The following is a 15,098-nucleotide window of genomic DNA, read 5'->3' on the forward strand; positions in this document are numbered from 1 at the left end:
ATTTTGGATTAACGGAATAGTTATCTTGAACACTTAAACTGTCAAAACAGAAATACTGTGCTTTGAGATGCCAAAGTCTGGCAGGCAAATAATAATGCTTTGTTGCTTGTTTTAGAATTATTAAATATACTTCTCTTTGGGAAACACTTCAGGAATACCAAACACCCTCATTTGTAGTGAGACCCTGGGCTGTTATGGCTGCAAGACTACCATGTCTTGAAAACTAAATTTTAATGTTAAAGCATTTGCTGTTTTGATAGAAGTTAAGAGTTTGCTTTCATGAAGCTTTACTTTAGGCCTTAGGATGTTATTCTGTAGTGCATCTCTTGGGACATACCTTTCTGAATCTTTTATAGCCCTGGAAAGGGCAAAGAATGACTAGCACTTCCTTTGAGTAAGCCAGTAAATCACTTGGCAGAGTTGCTTCTGAAGTAAAGTGCCAGCAAGTCCAGTAGACTTTACTCTGCCTCTTACCCAAATAACTCAGTGCCCTTTCAGCTTTGCTGTGTTCCAGGCATGCTTGCTGAGGAACAAGTAGCCTAAATTTGGGATTTGCTGAATCCCAGCCTCTATATCAAGCTTGACCTGTTGATTTTATAGTTTTGGATTTTTGAGCTGCCCTGAAATCATGAAGGTCAAACACTCAAGTACTTTGACCGCTGGCTTCTTCCAGAGGAAACCAGAGCAGTGCAGAGTTTATCTTGAAGATTGTTCATTAAAAATGTTCACAAGGAAGTCCCCAAGCCCTGCTGAAACACTCAGACAGGAGCTTGCTGTTGCACTGAAGCAAACAAGCTCTGGTGCTCAGGGTTTACTCCAGAGCTAGGTTAAGTTGGAGTCTGTCCACTGAGGATGCTACAGATGGGGTGGGGATGCAGTGGAGCGGTGTTAGGTTAGTACAGGATGGAATGCTGGAATCCTAGGATTTATCTCTCTGGATGAGTTCCACAGAATAGAGCTGAATTTCTGACTCTGGACAAGAAGAAACATCTGGAGTTCTATTTCTGTTGTCCATGTGATGCCTCCTGTGGTTTGCAGCCTTAAATCCAAAGGGAAGGTTAACAAGCTGCATAAACACTTGAAACCAGTGTACTAACGCCATCACTATTGCAGCTGCTGCTCCATAACTCCTTTTCCCATACTCACAAGCAGGAGAAATACTTGTAGGTACTCACATTGTTGTATGTGTGGAGGCCTTCAAGTCTGTCAAACAGTTGGAGGATGCCAGCACTGCCAGAAACTGGATCCCTCAGTGCCTGTGGGATGCAAGTGGGTGTTTACTGACAGTGGAACAGATCTCTATAGAGACACTTAACTATTCTCTTCATGTGGGGATACCCATGTGTCTTTCAGGGAGCTGCAGTATCTTTACCTTTTCACTGGCTACAAAGGGTTGAATATCTCAGCTTAAACCCTTCTCCCTGATTCCAGAGATCACCTGCTTAGTCAGGCTCTGCAGCAGTCTGCTGGGAGCTCTTCCTGACAAGCCACTCCTTTCCCCTCCCCACAGCAGTGTGGATTTAGGGATCCATATCGTCTTGCTTAAAAACAAAGGAGGAAACTGCATTCCAAATACCTCACTTCACTTTAGAAGTGGTAAACTGCCTCAGGAAAGCAATGATGTGTGCTGCTCTTGCATGGTAATGTCAAGCCCAGAGTTGCTGGACTCTGCTTTTTAAAGCTGTTTTAGAAACAAAGCGTTTTGATTGTCATGTTAACTGTCACCATAATTTTTAAGCAACTAAATTTCATCTTGCTTTGGCACTTGCTTTAAGCATGAGCTAAGCTCCACAGGACTCACAGATGTATGAACACATGTGAATCAGAGCTGTTAAAACCTTAAGGCTATTGAAAAGTCAGAAAGGGTAAGAAGCTGAATTCAAAGCAACTGAGGCTTCAAATGAGAATTTAAATATATTAGATGATTTTTTTTAAACTTTGTTCTTCTTTTTAGGATGCACCTGGGAATTTGGTGCCATGGTGAATTACATCAAGAAGACCTACCCTCAGACCCAGCTGATTGTTGTGGGCTTCAGCCTGGGTGGAAACATAGTGTGCAAATACCTGGGAGAGAGCCAGGCCAACCAGGAGCGAGTGCTGTGCTGTGTCAGCTTGTGCCAGGGGTACAGCGCACTCAGGTGGGTCTGGAGCTTTCTCTGTGCTCCTCTCTTCTGGAAGTGCAGGAGGGAGCAGATCTCTGGAAGGGCAAGGTGAAGATGGGTGTTTCTGTTGCATGAACTGGTCTGACAGACTGTGTAGGATAACACCCTCCTGAAGGAGCACCTGAAGCTCTGCTGATTTGCAAGCACAAGTAAACTTGGTCAGCAGTGCAAACAGGTTTTGTGTACCTGTCCAGGTACATGCTGGCAGCTTCTGGTCTGTGTATGTGATGCTGTCTCATGGCTAGAGTGAAGAGGAGGCATTCCCTGTGCAATCCTGGTGTAATTAACCAGGCAGGCTGGGCAGCCTGAGCAGCTGCTGAGCTGCTGCCAGGTCTGCAAGCAATAGTTTACACTGTCTCATCACTCTGAGAAATATCCCATGGTTTGTAATAGCTTGTTTGGCCTCAGTGTGCAGTTTCATCTGGCAGCTCTTACCCAGGGAGACTGGAAAGGCACAGCACAGACTCTGTCAGTCTATGCTCCTTTCTTGGTGTTTGTCACTGAAACAGTGCTGTGGGTGATCAAGGGATGGAAAGGTGCTTACAGATGTGTTATAGGACTGGGAAGGTGGGGTGGAAAAGTATTACAGCCCTTAAGCATGAAAACATTCATGTTTCCCCACCTGGAAGACAAGGTTGTGGCACTTAGGAGCTGTGATGACTTCACTTGCATGTGCTGATGGAGGGTCCAGGCACAGCAGTGCTGCTTGAAAACTGGACTCAACTAATGCACTTTAACCTTTCCATGTATGCACAGGTAATGGAGATTTAAACTCTGTAACTGGCTAAACTGTTTTCAGTTTTTACTGTCTGTACATATGGACAATTACTAAGGTGCAGCTGACTCTGCAGTAATTTACTTGCAGTTTTGAGCTGTGAGACTACCTACAAGCCAAAAGGGACTGTTAGAACTCAGGTATTTGAGTCATAATCCCTTGGGCTGATATGAATGGTGAAACTGTAGCAGGTCTGTGAGGGGCTTGCTATGCAATTCAGCCTCACAGCCTGGTCAGGGTAGCTGGAACTCTTGATGCTGATGATGCCCTGTCTGTGTAGGGGCCAGTTTGTTATTCAGCAGCCTGAAGACACCTTTTATAAATTGGGCTCTTACAGGTAAAAGCAAAAAGCTTTTCTGGAAGCACTAAGATGTCAGTAAAAGCTTGATATGCTTGTAATATTCTTGCTATCTAATCCCTTTCGAGGTCAGATGTGACTACTGCTAAAAAAGTGTATAATCTGCTGCTAGTTCACACCCTCAAAATCTGAACAGATGCTACAGGAACAGCTGTTCTGTTTTGTTTCAAGTAAAATGTTCTTAGCTGTCCTGGGATTCTGGCATAGAGCACAGAGCATCCTTTTGAAGCCAGCTCCTTAATTGCAACCATCAGAGAGGGTTTGCAGGGATATCTGGCTGAGGTCCACTTGGTTCATCTTCTACAGTTATGCAATATTGTATTCCTGATCTCCACAATGCTGTTGTGAGTAATGCTATTATGCTTGCATGGCAAGGACAACCTGATTAACAATTCTCCACTTGGATATTTGTGTGGAAAAACAACTCACTGGGTTTTTTCCCCCTGAGTTTAATGCACCCCATGGTGTGGGCTGTGTGGATTATTGAGCTCTTGCCTCCACCTGCTGGGTAAACATCTCCTAGCAAAGCTCCTGCCACAAAACATCTGCTCTGTATTACTGGACAGCCAGTGGGAAGGATTTCAGGTCTTTTGTCTCCCTTCCTAATACCCACATCTGCTGTAAGTGCTAATTAGCTGAAGAACCAGAGGGAAGCAACATCTACTGGGCAAAGGGCAGGAGGAGGGGGTGCCTTGTGCCCTGGTTATAGAAGTGGGAGGGAGGAAGTGTAAAGCACTTCCAGGTAGAATGGTGAAGCCACTGCCTTCCTGGGCTTGGTCTGGTACATGAAAATAGCTGGCTTCAGCCTTCAGGGCTACATGGAAGTGGATTACCCTGGTAACATAACCAGTTTAATTTACAGTTCTTTTTTTTTTTAATATTGGCTTGCCAGCATTTATTCCCCAAATAACTTTCATAAGCAAAGGAAAAAAAAATTAGTGAGCAAGGTGAACCAAATGTTTCAAATAGTAAAGCCTTTGCAGAGCAGCAGCAATACTAGGACCTGCCAGAACAATGAGATCTTTAATGAATTAACACAGGCTAGGGAATGTGTTCCCTGAGGCTAAACAGGGACAGGTCTCCTTATTCCTTAATCTCTGCCTGCATAGGCTTGATTCTGCTTCTTGATCTTGTGGAATGCATCTTCATCATAGCTCCAGGCTGTGGGGAGAGACCTCAGCTCTGAAACCTGGGCAGTCCTCACAATACTGAAAGCTGCCTGTGGGGTTTTTTTTAATGCTTGCAACTCTTCATATTAGGAGAACTGCTGTACACCACAGGAACTGCAGGGAAATGTAGTAGCTTCAACTTCAAACATCTTGTGATAACTTAATAGATTTGCTTGGAAAACCTTTTGTGAAGAAAGAAATGTGCATTTTCCAGTCTTCTTTCATTCTCCTGCCCTGGCATAAGTGTGGTAGGTATAACCTGGCTAGACAAAAAGATAATGGATTTTTCTTTTTTTTAAAATCCATACTCTCCAACATGGCTAATTACAAGAAAACAGTTTGTTCCTGCCTGGCAGGGGACTTGCAAGCTGTAGCTTGGAAGGTCATGCTAAATCTACAGTAGTTCTCATGGTATGTTAATGTTTAAGTGGTAAGAGAGCTTCAGTAGCTGAAGCTGCTCCCAGCATTCTTGAGTCTCTCAGTAAATGATAGTGTGTTCCCTCAGCAACAGCAAACCCTGCTAGGAGTAAAGCTCTAACCTGCCCATGACCCTGCACAGCAAAGCAGTGCTGGTGTCTGCCAGAGCTCACACAACTCTGGATGGCTTAAATTCTGTTTTAACAACAGATAAGCTATGAAGTGCTCTTCTGCTTTGAGAATAGGTAAAGACTTCAACTGAGATGCCACTTGCAGCTGCAGCTAGTATTTATTCCTACAGTTCCTGCCAATGAACTGAAACAATAATAGTATCTGTATATATTGGAAACATCTGCACAAATTGTTTCCTCTGCAGAGCTGTATTACACAATAGACAACACTGTTGAGCAACAGGTTTTAGCCCTTTCCTTGAAAGTCCCATTATGTAAATTACATTCAACTTCTGCAAAGGGATACTAAAATCCTCTTGTCAGTGTTATGGATCTTGATTGATGGCTCTTAAATGCTCTGATCAAAACTGCTAATTGTATTGTGCAAGATGAGACTGCAGATCTGTTTTCTGATACTAACAGACTTCATCAAAGTGGAAGTCATTTCCTGGAAAAGGTTAAGCTGTGGCAGAGAAGGCCTGGAGGTTTGTTTACACAGCCCCCAGGCTGCCATAAGATGTTAACAGTGTATTAATCTGATCTTTCAAGGGCTCCATTAACAGCTTTGTTTGTTCTGCTGTGTTTTTTCTAGGGCACAGGAAACCTTCATGCAGTGGGATCATTGCAGAAGATTTTATAACTTCCTCATGGCAGATAACATGAAGAAGATCATTCTTTCTCACAGGTACTGCAGTACATCATTCACACTGACAGTATTGATTGGGTCGATTGCAGTATTGGATTTGTCTGCCTGGTCCTTTAAAATAGGACTCCTGACAGGTTTAGCACAAGTTCCTTGATAGATCTTTAGATGAATCAACAGAGGTGGTGAGCCCCTGTCAATCTCATTATACTGTAAAATAGACAAACAAGCTTTGGCCATTTTGTTAGGAGGAAGACATTGTTGTCTCCTTGTGTTTTGTGGAAACTTATTAAAAGAATAAACAAGACATGCACAGGAAAACATTGCAATTAGACTTCAAAGTGGAGTACTCTGCATCTGTTTTACTTCTAGCCAAAGAATTCCCTATTGAAGGAGCCTCTTGTTCTGCCACCTACCTGAGGTAGGACTAATCTTCCAGATCTGCTGTATGGAGTTGCTGCATATCAAATAAGCAAATAGTCAAACCTGTAGCTCTGGCTTCTAGCTGTTCCTCTAGAAAGAGCATGTAGCCAGCAAAACACTTAACATTGCTGTTCCTGGAGTGCTGTAGGATCCTTGTGCTGCTCTTGCTGATCCGTGGCTCTTGCATAACAAAAGAAATTTGTGTGCTAAACAGGTGACATGCTCATGTTGGTGTTTTCCCCATCAAAAGTTCTCTGGGTGGTACTTGGTAGGCAAGAAAATACCTCGGCTGTATTGGAATTGGCCTGACTGAAGAGAAAGGAGGGGAATATCTTAAGGCCTATTTCATTGAAGGAGCATGTATCACTTCAGACTTCTGGTTCTGTGTTTACACTCCTGTGCAGTATGAAACACTTGTAGAAGGAGGGTGGCCAGTGTAGGATGATCCACGTAATTCATTCCAGGTTTACAAATATTTAGACAACTTGAACAAATTTGACAAGTGAAGTTAGGTAAGCTCCCATTAAACGGTGCTTAAATTCTTAACCCACAAAAGACTGGTGCTGATTTGAAAGGAAGTGTGTTAAGCAAACTTTTTCCATAATCACTTGAATCACGTGCTCTACCTTGCCCAAATCAAACCTAGCCTGCCCTGCAGCTGCCTCTCAAAGGGAATAAAAACCCCTTTCCAACTTGTGGCCTTTGTTCTGTTAGTTTGGGAAGAAGTTCGTTCTGGTAAAGAAACGCATCCTTCCCTGAGGGCAATAACCAGCTATGACAAGTGTCCATAGTAAAAGCTTTCTGCTAAGGGAATACCCTGAGTAATTTCTGTGTGTAGTAGCCAGAAGTCTGTGCTGGGACTTTAGAACCAGGTGATGCAGGAGATGCTGTGCCCAGCATTGCTGGTGCTCTCACCCAGACTACCCACAGGTTTCATCTGAAGCCAAAAATCTCTCCCTCTAACATGTAGCCTCAAGTCCAAATACCCTTAGTGCCTTCTGTTCTGGGAAGTTTCTTTTAGGAGGGCCCCCTCATGCAATTTTTCAGTAGATAAGGGAAACATTTTTTCCTATGAAGAGGCTTCTGGGGTTTGTTATGTCTTGCTGCTAAGGTAAGTGGACAAACAAGCTGCTCTTGGTCCCAAGGAAGCCTCATGTTTATATAACCCACTTCTAATCTTATCTTGTCAGATTTGGTAAACTCAGTTGTCCTTGAACAGGTCGTGGTTTTGCTGCCCTTGTGTTATTTGGATGTAATTCTTGATGTCACTCTTCCAGGCAAGCTCTTTTTGGAGATAACATGAAGAAGCCACATAGCCTGTCAGAAGCTGATCTGGGCAAGCTCTATACAGCAACATCACTTATGCAGATTGATGATAATGTTATGAGGTATGAAGGGCAATTCCCTGCTATCCTGTAGAACTCCAGGTACCTTTTCTTCCCAATGTTGCCCTTGCATGCCCCTTGCTGTGCCTGTGGGACTCTGCTGAAGTACAGTGAACACAACTTCAAACTCTTACTTGCCTCCACATTAGAGAAAACTTAGAAGAGAGGAAAAAGACAAACTTACTGTTTACAGTCACAGCTTCTTTAAAATCATCCAGGAGGCATTTCTTTATTAGTAACACCTGAACCTGCAGCCGTCACTAAGGTAGGAAGAGGCCAAGCTCTAGCAATAAAAAAGGGGAATGTGGAAAGAAGCTCAGAACTCCTCATGGATTTCCTTAGCTCTGAAAAGTCTTCTCCCCATGAAACACTTCTGCTTTCTCAATACACAATAGGGCTGGCTGAGATAATGCAACCTTTCTTATTTGTCATACTAACACCTAATTAAGTGCTCTGCTTTATTAAGCAGTAGCCTGTTACTGCCTGTGTCCTTGACAGCAACATAGCACTTTAAGTGGCAGTGTTCATACCATGGCATGTTCTGTATCAGGCATTGACCCCTTTCCAAAATAAAGCTGCAAAGTGTTAGCTAAAAAGCTATGACACTTTTGGCAAACTGGGAGTATGGTTGGCTGCTTATAAAAAAAAAAAAAAACATTCCTTGGGAATTCTCCCTGCTTGTCCCCCATCATTGAGACCTTTCTAGTTTGGACCAACAGCTATGTTGTCCCTTATGTAAAAAAAAAAAAAAAAGGCACTTAAATATAGGCCTACTGAATTCTTGGTTTGGTGTGAAAAGATCAAGTAGAACCATGGTGAATTCTGGGGGACTTGTTCAGTAAATTTGAGGTTTATAAGCTATGCTGGGTTTGTATTTGAAAAGACTTTTAGGGAAAGATGAACAAGATCCTAACTTTTTCATCCACATGTACAATTAAGTGAAGTGGGGTGTTTTAAAAGAAACACCCTGAGGGCTGCTGTTCTTCAGTTTGCATGTTTGACTTGCCCATGTTCTCAGAATGTTTGAGAAGGCACAGAAACCATCAAGGCATGTGCTGCAAAAGGGTTTTGCAAAGAGACTGGGTATTAAAATATTGTCTATGGAAATTGAGCCATTATTTCCGTTTCTGCATGTGTCCTCACTTAAAAGTAATAGTGACATGGCTGGAACAGGTGATATTAATGACAATCTGCTCTATTTCAGGAAATTCCATGGCTACAGCTCACTGAAGGAATACTATGAAGAGGAAAGTTGCCTGCATTACTTGCACAGGGTAAGCTCTTGCAGCAGGCTGTTCTTGCATTAAGGGAAAATATTCTGTGGGTTTTTTTTTTGTTGATACCTGCAGATGCCTCAGCTGGGATTTTCAGAAATAGTCACCCACAGTATATTGGAGTGGAATTTCAGATCTTGCTGCCTCTAACACTGGGGCTGAATTCTCTGGGCTCTTAAGTGCATATAACTTTGGTAGGTGATAGCACCCAAGAGATGGACACAAAGCCACACATTCAGCTGAACTGCTCTGAGTGTGTGAGGATCAAGTGGGAAATGGGTGCCTGCATGGAGCCTGCGCCTCCAAGGAAGAAAGGCTTAGTGGATTCTATGGAGGAGACTCAGGACACTGACAGGCAGATGCTTGAGCAAAGTTTTGCCAAAGTGTAATTGAGATCAGTTCTTCCTTTTTCTACTGAACCAGAGAATTGAGATGTTCCAAGGGAGTTTCCTGGACTTCAACCAAGGTGTCCATAACAGAGCTGGCAATAGCTGCCTGACGTGCAAAGCAATGCAGAGTGAAAAAAGGGTGTGGTTATTTCAATTCTAAGAGTGAGGACTCAGTCTGTTTGCTCTCTGCCTCTTTCTTTGAGGCAAAATTAACTCTGAAATAAGATCTTAGTTGAGTTATGCTAAGATACTTTTACAGTTGGTAGATTGACATTCAAATACTAACCCATTTCTGGTTTGGTTTCTTCGTTTTATGATGTGTTTCCTGATGCAGATCAATGTTCCTCTTCTGTTGGTTAATGCTGCTGATGACCCTCTTGTTCATGAGAGTCTTCTGTCAATTCCAAGAGCTCTTTCAGGTATGCTGAAACAGTCTCCTCCTGCTGGGCATATTTGTGTACCTACAGCTTGCTTCCCACATCGCAATTCCTGATTTCAAAGCAGCTTGACCTGCCTCCTTACATCTGTAATGCTGTGGGAGGTGTGCTAAGCCTCTTTAAGTCACCAATTGCTAGAACTAACAAGGCTAATCCTGAGCAGGAGGAACTTCAGTCCTTTCAGGCACCTGTTGCTTGTGTTAATAGCAGCAGGTTACATTCCTGGATGAAAAAAGATTTCCTCACATCTCCATTGCTCACTGGGATTTAGTAGGAAGATGGGTGGTGGTGACAGTCTGGAGGAAGCGCAGATAAACTCCCCCTTTGCTGATGAAATGGGGACAGTGCATGCATGGCTCTGTCACTTGGCACTGAACTGGGATCTCTCCCTTGAAAGGAGTTGAGCTGTCTGTCTTCAAACAAGGCAGAAGGTAAATTACACTTAGAAGCTCAGAAGAGGGAGCTGCTGCTGCTGCTTCATCACACCAAGAGTGGGTGTACAGGGATGGAAGCAGGGTTCATTCTTTTCCTGGTCAGAGGCTGTGAGCGGAGAATTTATCCCCAGCTGCTTTCAGAGAGAAGCAAGCACAGGGAGTTTTTCACTGTCCATGCAACAAGATGGCTAATGCTCTATCAGAGCTTAGTGCAGCTTGACACGATGCAAACAGTCTTAGTTCCAGGGAATGTGAGTTAAAGGTGTTCATTTGTTAAAGAATGAGCATTCTTACAGCAATATTTTTATTATTATTTTTATTATTATTATTATTATTATTATTACTGTTAGGGCCCAGTCAGCAGCATCTCTTGGGGCAGCCTTTGTCCTGGCAACTCAAGATGCTTTCATTCTCAGCTTGAAGATGTTATCCTGGAACTTTCTGCCTCTTTTTCTTTTACAGAGAAAAAGGAGAATGTCATGCATGTGCTGCCCCTTCATGGAGGCCACCTGGGATTTTTTGAGGGGTCTGTGCTGTTCCCAGAGCCTCTTACCTGGATGGATAAGCTCGTGGTGCAGTATGCCAATGCCATCTGCCAGTGGGAGAAGACAAAGCCTCACTGCTCTGATGCTGAGCAGGCTGTCTCTGGCCAGGAGTAATCGACCCAAAGACTCTGGATCACTTCAGTAAATCTCTATTTGGGAACATCTTGTTCCCTCACCTGCTGCTTCAGGTCTCCATTCTCCTTGATATCCTATGGCTGGGGTTTGATCACCATGTGTTTTTTTCCAAAATTGACTTAAAGCAGAGGTTAACATCTGGTCAGAGCCTCTTTGGATATCCAGTCACGTGGATTTGTAATTTACTGCTCTGCTTGAAGAATTGGGTTGCTGTCTGTAGCTTGTTCCAGGGCTACTGAGCTAAAGACTGCTTGCTTTAATATAGCAGAAGTTTCACATGTCAAAATCTCTTTACCTGCTGGTCAAAAACTTGATCTGCAGCATTTGTTTAAGTGTAGATGATGGGATAACTGTGGCTCTCTTCTCTCTCTGGGTGCTGGAAAATCCCTGTACCAAGCCACAAGCCAGTGAGTGATTCAGCCTGTAAGCCACTACAGTGTGGCTTGGAAAAACAGGTGCTTGACTGCAAGTGTAGTGTCAGCTTTGCACCATCTCAAGGGAAACCTTTTAGTACCTAGGAATGCACTTGCACAAGTGAATCACTTTAAAAGTATTCAACTTTTCCATGCTTGAGCTGTGAGTGGATTGGGGTGGCTTTATGCTGCATCTCCAAATAGAGAAAAGCTGCAGCCTGGTAACGCCAGTTAATGTTTCTGTGTAAACATGTTCTCATTTCAGGACCTGATCAGTCACCTTCTTGTCACCTTTGCCTCTTTTGAAATACTGTTATCTTTTCAGTACTGGATTCTTTGTTTGACCTGGGTCTTTTTAAAGCTGGCTCTAGCTTCCAAATGGAAACCCATGATTAAGAATCTGCAGGATTTTTTTCTGAGCTCAATTTGCTTGAAAGACTATTTTATGGAGAGTTATTGTACTCTCTTAGGGATTAATTGGTGGGGGGTAGGGTGTATCTGTTTAGATTTACTCCCTTTATGTCAGGGTAAATAATACCAAAATTCCTCCCATTAGCTTTCAGAGCATCAGGTGGGCTTGAGACATGTGACTTGCCTTAGAGTTGATGTGGAACTGGTGTCCCCAGCCCTGTGCAGCTGAAATGACATCTTTGCATGGCTGACTACTTTCAGATCTGTGTAATCTGTAGGATTACTGGCTCCAGTAAGACATTGGGCTCTTTCTCACTAGAATTTTTTTTCCACAACCAGACATCCCCTTCTAGTTTTAATGTGCAAAGTGAAGTGTGAAAGCTGTTTTCAGGAAAGCTGGCTACTCACCTGTGCTTTTCCCTCAAGTGGCAGCTATGGTCTGTGCCAAAATAGTTATTAAAGGAAAGTTGTCTCATGACAATCTGGAGACTGAAACTAGTGGTAAAAATCTTTTTTTTTTCCCTGTTTGTTCTCTCAATATTGTGGAGTCATTAATCCATCGATAGGGTTTCTTTATCACAGTGTCAGTGAAGTTCTTTTCCTGTCACAACTTCCCTCATCAGCACTTTATTGCTTCAGCCTTGGTCCATGTTCAGGCACTTTAAATTATAGCTTAAGGGTGAAACGAGCTGCAAGTCTTCAGGCTGGTAACAACAAACCTGGGGAACAAGCCTCCTGGACTGCCCTGTCCCTGAACTTAAGTAGGTTGAGTAGGTGGGGTTTCATTTTAATAAAGCAATAATTAACTATTGTAGCAAAAATGCATTGTCATATCAGGAAATTCCTTTCATTTGCCTTAGGTCAAACACCTTGGCCTGTGATCCACGGTGAACTGTGGATGTCTGCACATTCTCCTAGTCAGTAAATCTGGGCTTCTTTTTTTCTTCAAAGAGAAGATGAGAAACTAAGTAAAGCTACAGCAAGATTTGGCTGTGCTTGTGGCTGTTCCTTAAGAACTATTTTAGGGCATCAGTTAGCAAGGATATTCTTAGCTGATGGATTTCTTGTCTCTGTGTTATGTTCTTATTCATACTGCATCACTAAAGTATGTCATAAAAGACATTTCAGTTTTTTTGCTTAAGTAGTGTTCATGTAATATTCATTGGGTAGGACTTAAATATCTCCTCACTTCAGCAGAAGTGGAGTGTAAACAACACATGTACACATCAAATAGCTACAGTATAAATTTAGGTGTCTAAGTCTCCCAAAATGAGGTGAGCAACTGGACAGTTCTCAAAGCAGCAGGACCTGTAGCTTTGTCTAATCAAGTAGAGATTTTTCTTTAAACTTGGAGAGCCTTTCTGAGGAGTACTCCTTCCTACCCCACAACTCAAGCCTTCAGAAATGCCAGTGCTGTGGACTTTCTGAAACTCTCCACTACAGAAGTACCATGGGTCTCTGTCTTGTTCCTTTGCCCTGGTTTTGCACTTGAATCTAAAACTGTTCAAATCACTTGTGACTTGACTGAATCTGGCTTATTTGGGGAAGGACAGCTTTTGTTGTGGCTCTTTTTGTGCGAGGTTTCTGGAGCTTCAGCTTAAGCCTGTAGGTGGAAGTAGTGTTAAAAAAAAAAAAGCTGTTCTCTCCATCTCAACAAATTTGATGCTTCTTTCAAAGCAAGACTTGTAGTCAGACTTGGAGCAGTAGTCAGACTTTGTCCAGTCCTAATCTGAAATACTCTTGTCTCCCAAAATAAGGCAATACTACTCTTGTTATGTGGGCAGGTGGTCTTTATTGCCCAGTGAACCCAGCCTTAAATGCAGTCTGAATTTTTCAGTCTTAGAGGTGAAGTCTTTCATCTCTTGTCCAAACACATGAGGCTGCTGAAGTGTGCACTTGTAGATCATTGCAGTGTGGTGTGATAGAGCAGTTCAAGATTACAGCTTGCTGAATCTGACATGTGCTCTGCTTAGTTTCAAACTAGGATTAGAAAAATCATTAGGAGAGCTCTTCCATGGGTAGTTTCATGGTAAACACACCTTCCCCATCACTGAATGTAAGTAGCACTTGAACATGAACCCTGAGGACCCTCTCAATCAGACAGCAAGTTGCAGAACAATTACTCTTTGATGGTTAGGCTGGTCCAACCATCACCTTTGCCATTTTTCTGGAGATATCTGAAGATGGTAAATAAGCAGCTCAGACTTGCTCTGACTGAGCACAAGGAACTTCAGCTTCCACTACACGAGCTCTGCCAGCATTTTTAATTGTCCCTTTGTTCTAAATCAAGGTGTTTTCAGGTGGGTCTGGCAGTGTTATAGTTGCACTGTAAAGGCAAACAGTGAACTTCCTTACAATCCTTTTCCTGAGTGTTTTTCTGCAGTTCCTGTTTATGAAGGTATGGGTTACAAAGACAGGGCATTAAGTAAAAATGTTGGGAACTATTAACTCCAGTACTGAATTTAGCCAAGCAACCTGTGTGTCATCTGTCCTGGGCCTGTCACAAGTTCCTAGACCACAGCCCTTTGACACGTGGTGCCTTGCCCTTTTCCTCCTCCTCCCCTGACATCAGCATATCTAGAGACTTCAGTAACAGCTCTGTCAGAGCTTTTGGGGCTTTGCTTTTTGGTGAATGAATTTTCAGACACTGAGGCACACCAGTGATGCACATGGCACAATTGAGTGCTGACTTAAAGGACCTTTGTGGGCAGCCTACAACTGGCTGCAGTCAGTTTCAGGGCTGAAAATAACAATGTATATAAGCAGTGGATCGCTTTCAACTCTCTGCTCCTTTAGCAGTAGGAATTGAGTCATAGAAGCAGGGTTTGCTTTACTTAATGTGTGAATTGTTATCCTGCAATCCCAAAGTTTTTGTCTGTTAACCCTCCAGCAGCATAGCTGGAGGTAAATTGCTCAAGTGGCTACATCTCAAAGGAAAGAGCAGAGAGTACCATCTTCAGGACTTAATTGCCAGTTTAGTCACCTGGATTGCTTCCAGGTTTTTCTGGAAATGCTATGCTTGTCTGGAGCTTAATGAAATTCTTCAGTCTTTTTTTGTGAGACCAGAGAAGGCCTGAGCCTTGTGCTGCCTGTGTAAGTCACTTGTTGTAAAGAACATCTTGTTTCTGCCTTGAGTCATACTCCATGTCTGTATCCCTTCTGTGGGCTGGCTCATTTGGGAAGGTGCTGGAGCCACAGTGACTTAAAGCAGTGTCTCTTCCATGGCTTCTAGGTGAAAAGCAAACAGCCCTTCTTGGTGTGAGGACTTCAGGATTTTTCTCCAAGCTTAGAATGCCTCAGAGCAGCACAGCCCAAGGGAGGGTGCCCTTTTCCTGTACCCTCCTCAGTGACAGTGACACTGACCTGGGCTTCCTCAGCTGTCAGGGCAGCTTAGGCGCAAGTGCCATCAATGAGTCAAAGCAGTTGCCAGCTTTCCATGCAGTGCTGGAAAGGTTTCTGGAGTTACCCTGAACATCTGTACAAGGTGGCACAAAGCCCCTTTGCTTTGGTCTGACTGACAAGCTCCCATTGTAATCAAAAGTTTTTGCATGACCAGAG

The 15,098-nt window shown here is 43.2% G+C and overlaps 1 protein-coding gene across 1 annotated transcript in view; it reads left to right on the plus strand.

Moving 5' to 3' along the window:
* The window catches only part of ABHD2 (abhydrolase domain containing 2, acylglycerol lipase), a 34,284-nt gene extending 21,052 nt beyond the window's left edge, over nucleotides 1-13,232 (plus strand). Inside the window, exons 6-11 of the mRNA XM_005483438.4 lie at nucleotides 1,955-2,138; nucleotides 5,644-5,736; nucleotides 7,395-7,505; nucleotides 8,707-8,776; nucleotides 9,500-9,584; nucleotides 10,499-13,232. Coding sequence (XP_005483495.1) covers nucleotides 1,955-2,138; nucleotides 5,644-5,736; nucleotides 7,395-7,505; nucleotides 8,707-8,776; nucleotides 9,500-9,584; nucleotides 10,499-10,695 — 740 coding nt within the window. The 3' untranslated portion in view covers nucleotides 10,696-13,232. The remainder of the gene's footprint in view (nucleotides 1-1,954; nucleotides 2,139-5,643; nucleotides 5,737-7,394; nucleotides 7,506-8,706; nucleotides 8,777-9,499; nucleotides 9,585-10,498) is intronic.
* The last annotated feature ends 1,866 nt before the right edge of the window (nucleotides 13,233-15,098 follow it).

This window comes from Zonotrichia albicollis, chromosome 11 (genome assembly GCF_047830755.1).
Source record: "Zonotrichia albicollis isolate bZonAlb1 chromosome 11, bZonAlb1.hap1, whole genome shotgun sequence".
NCBI lineage: Eukaryota > Metazoa > Chordata > Aves > Passeriformes > Passerellidae > Zonotrichia > Zonotrichia albicollis.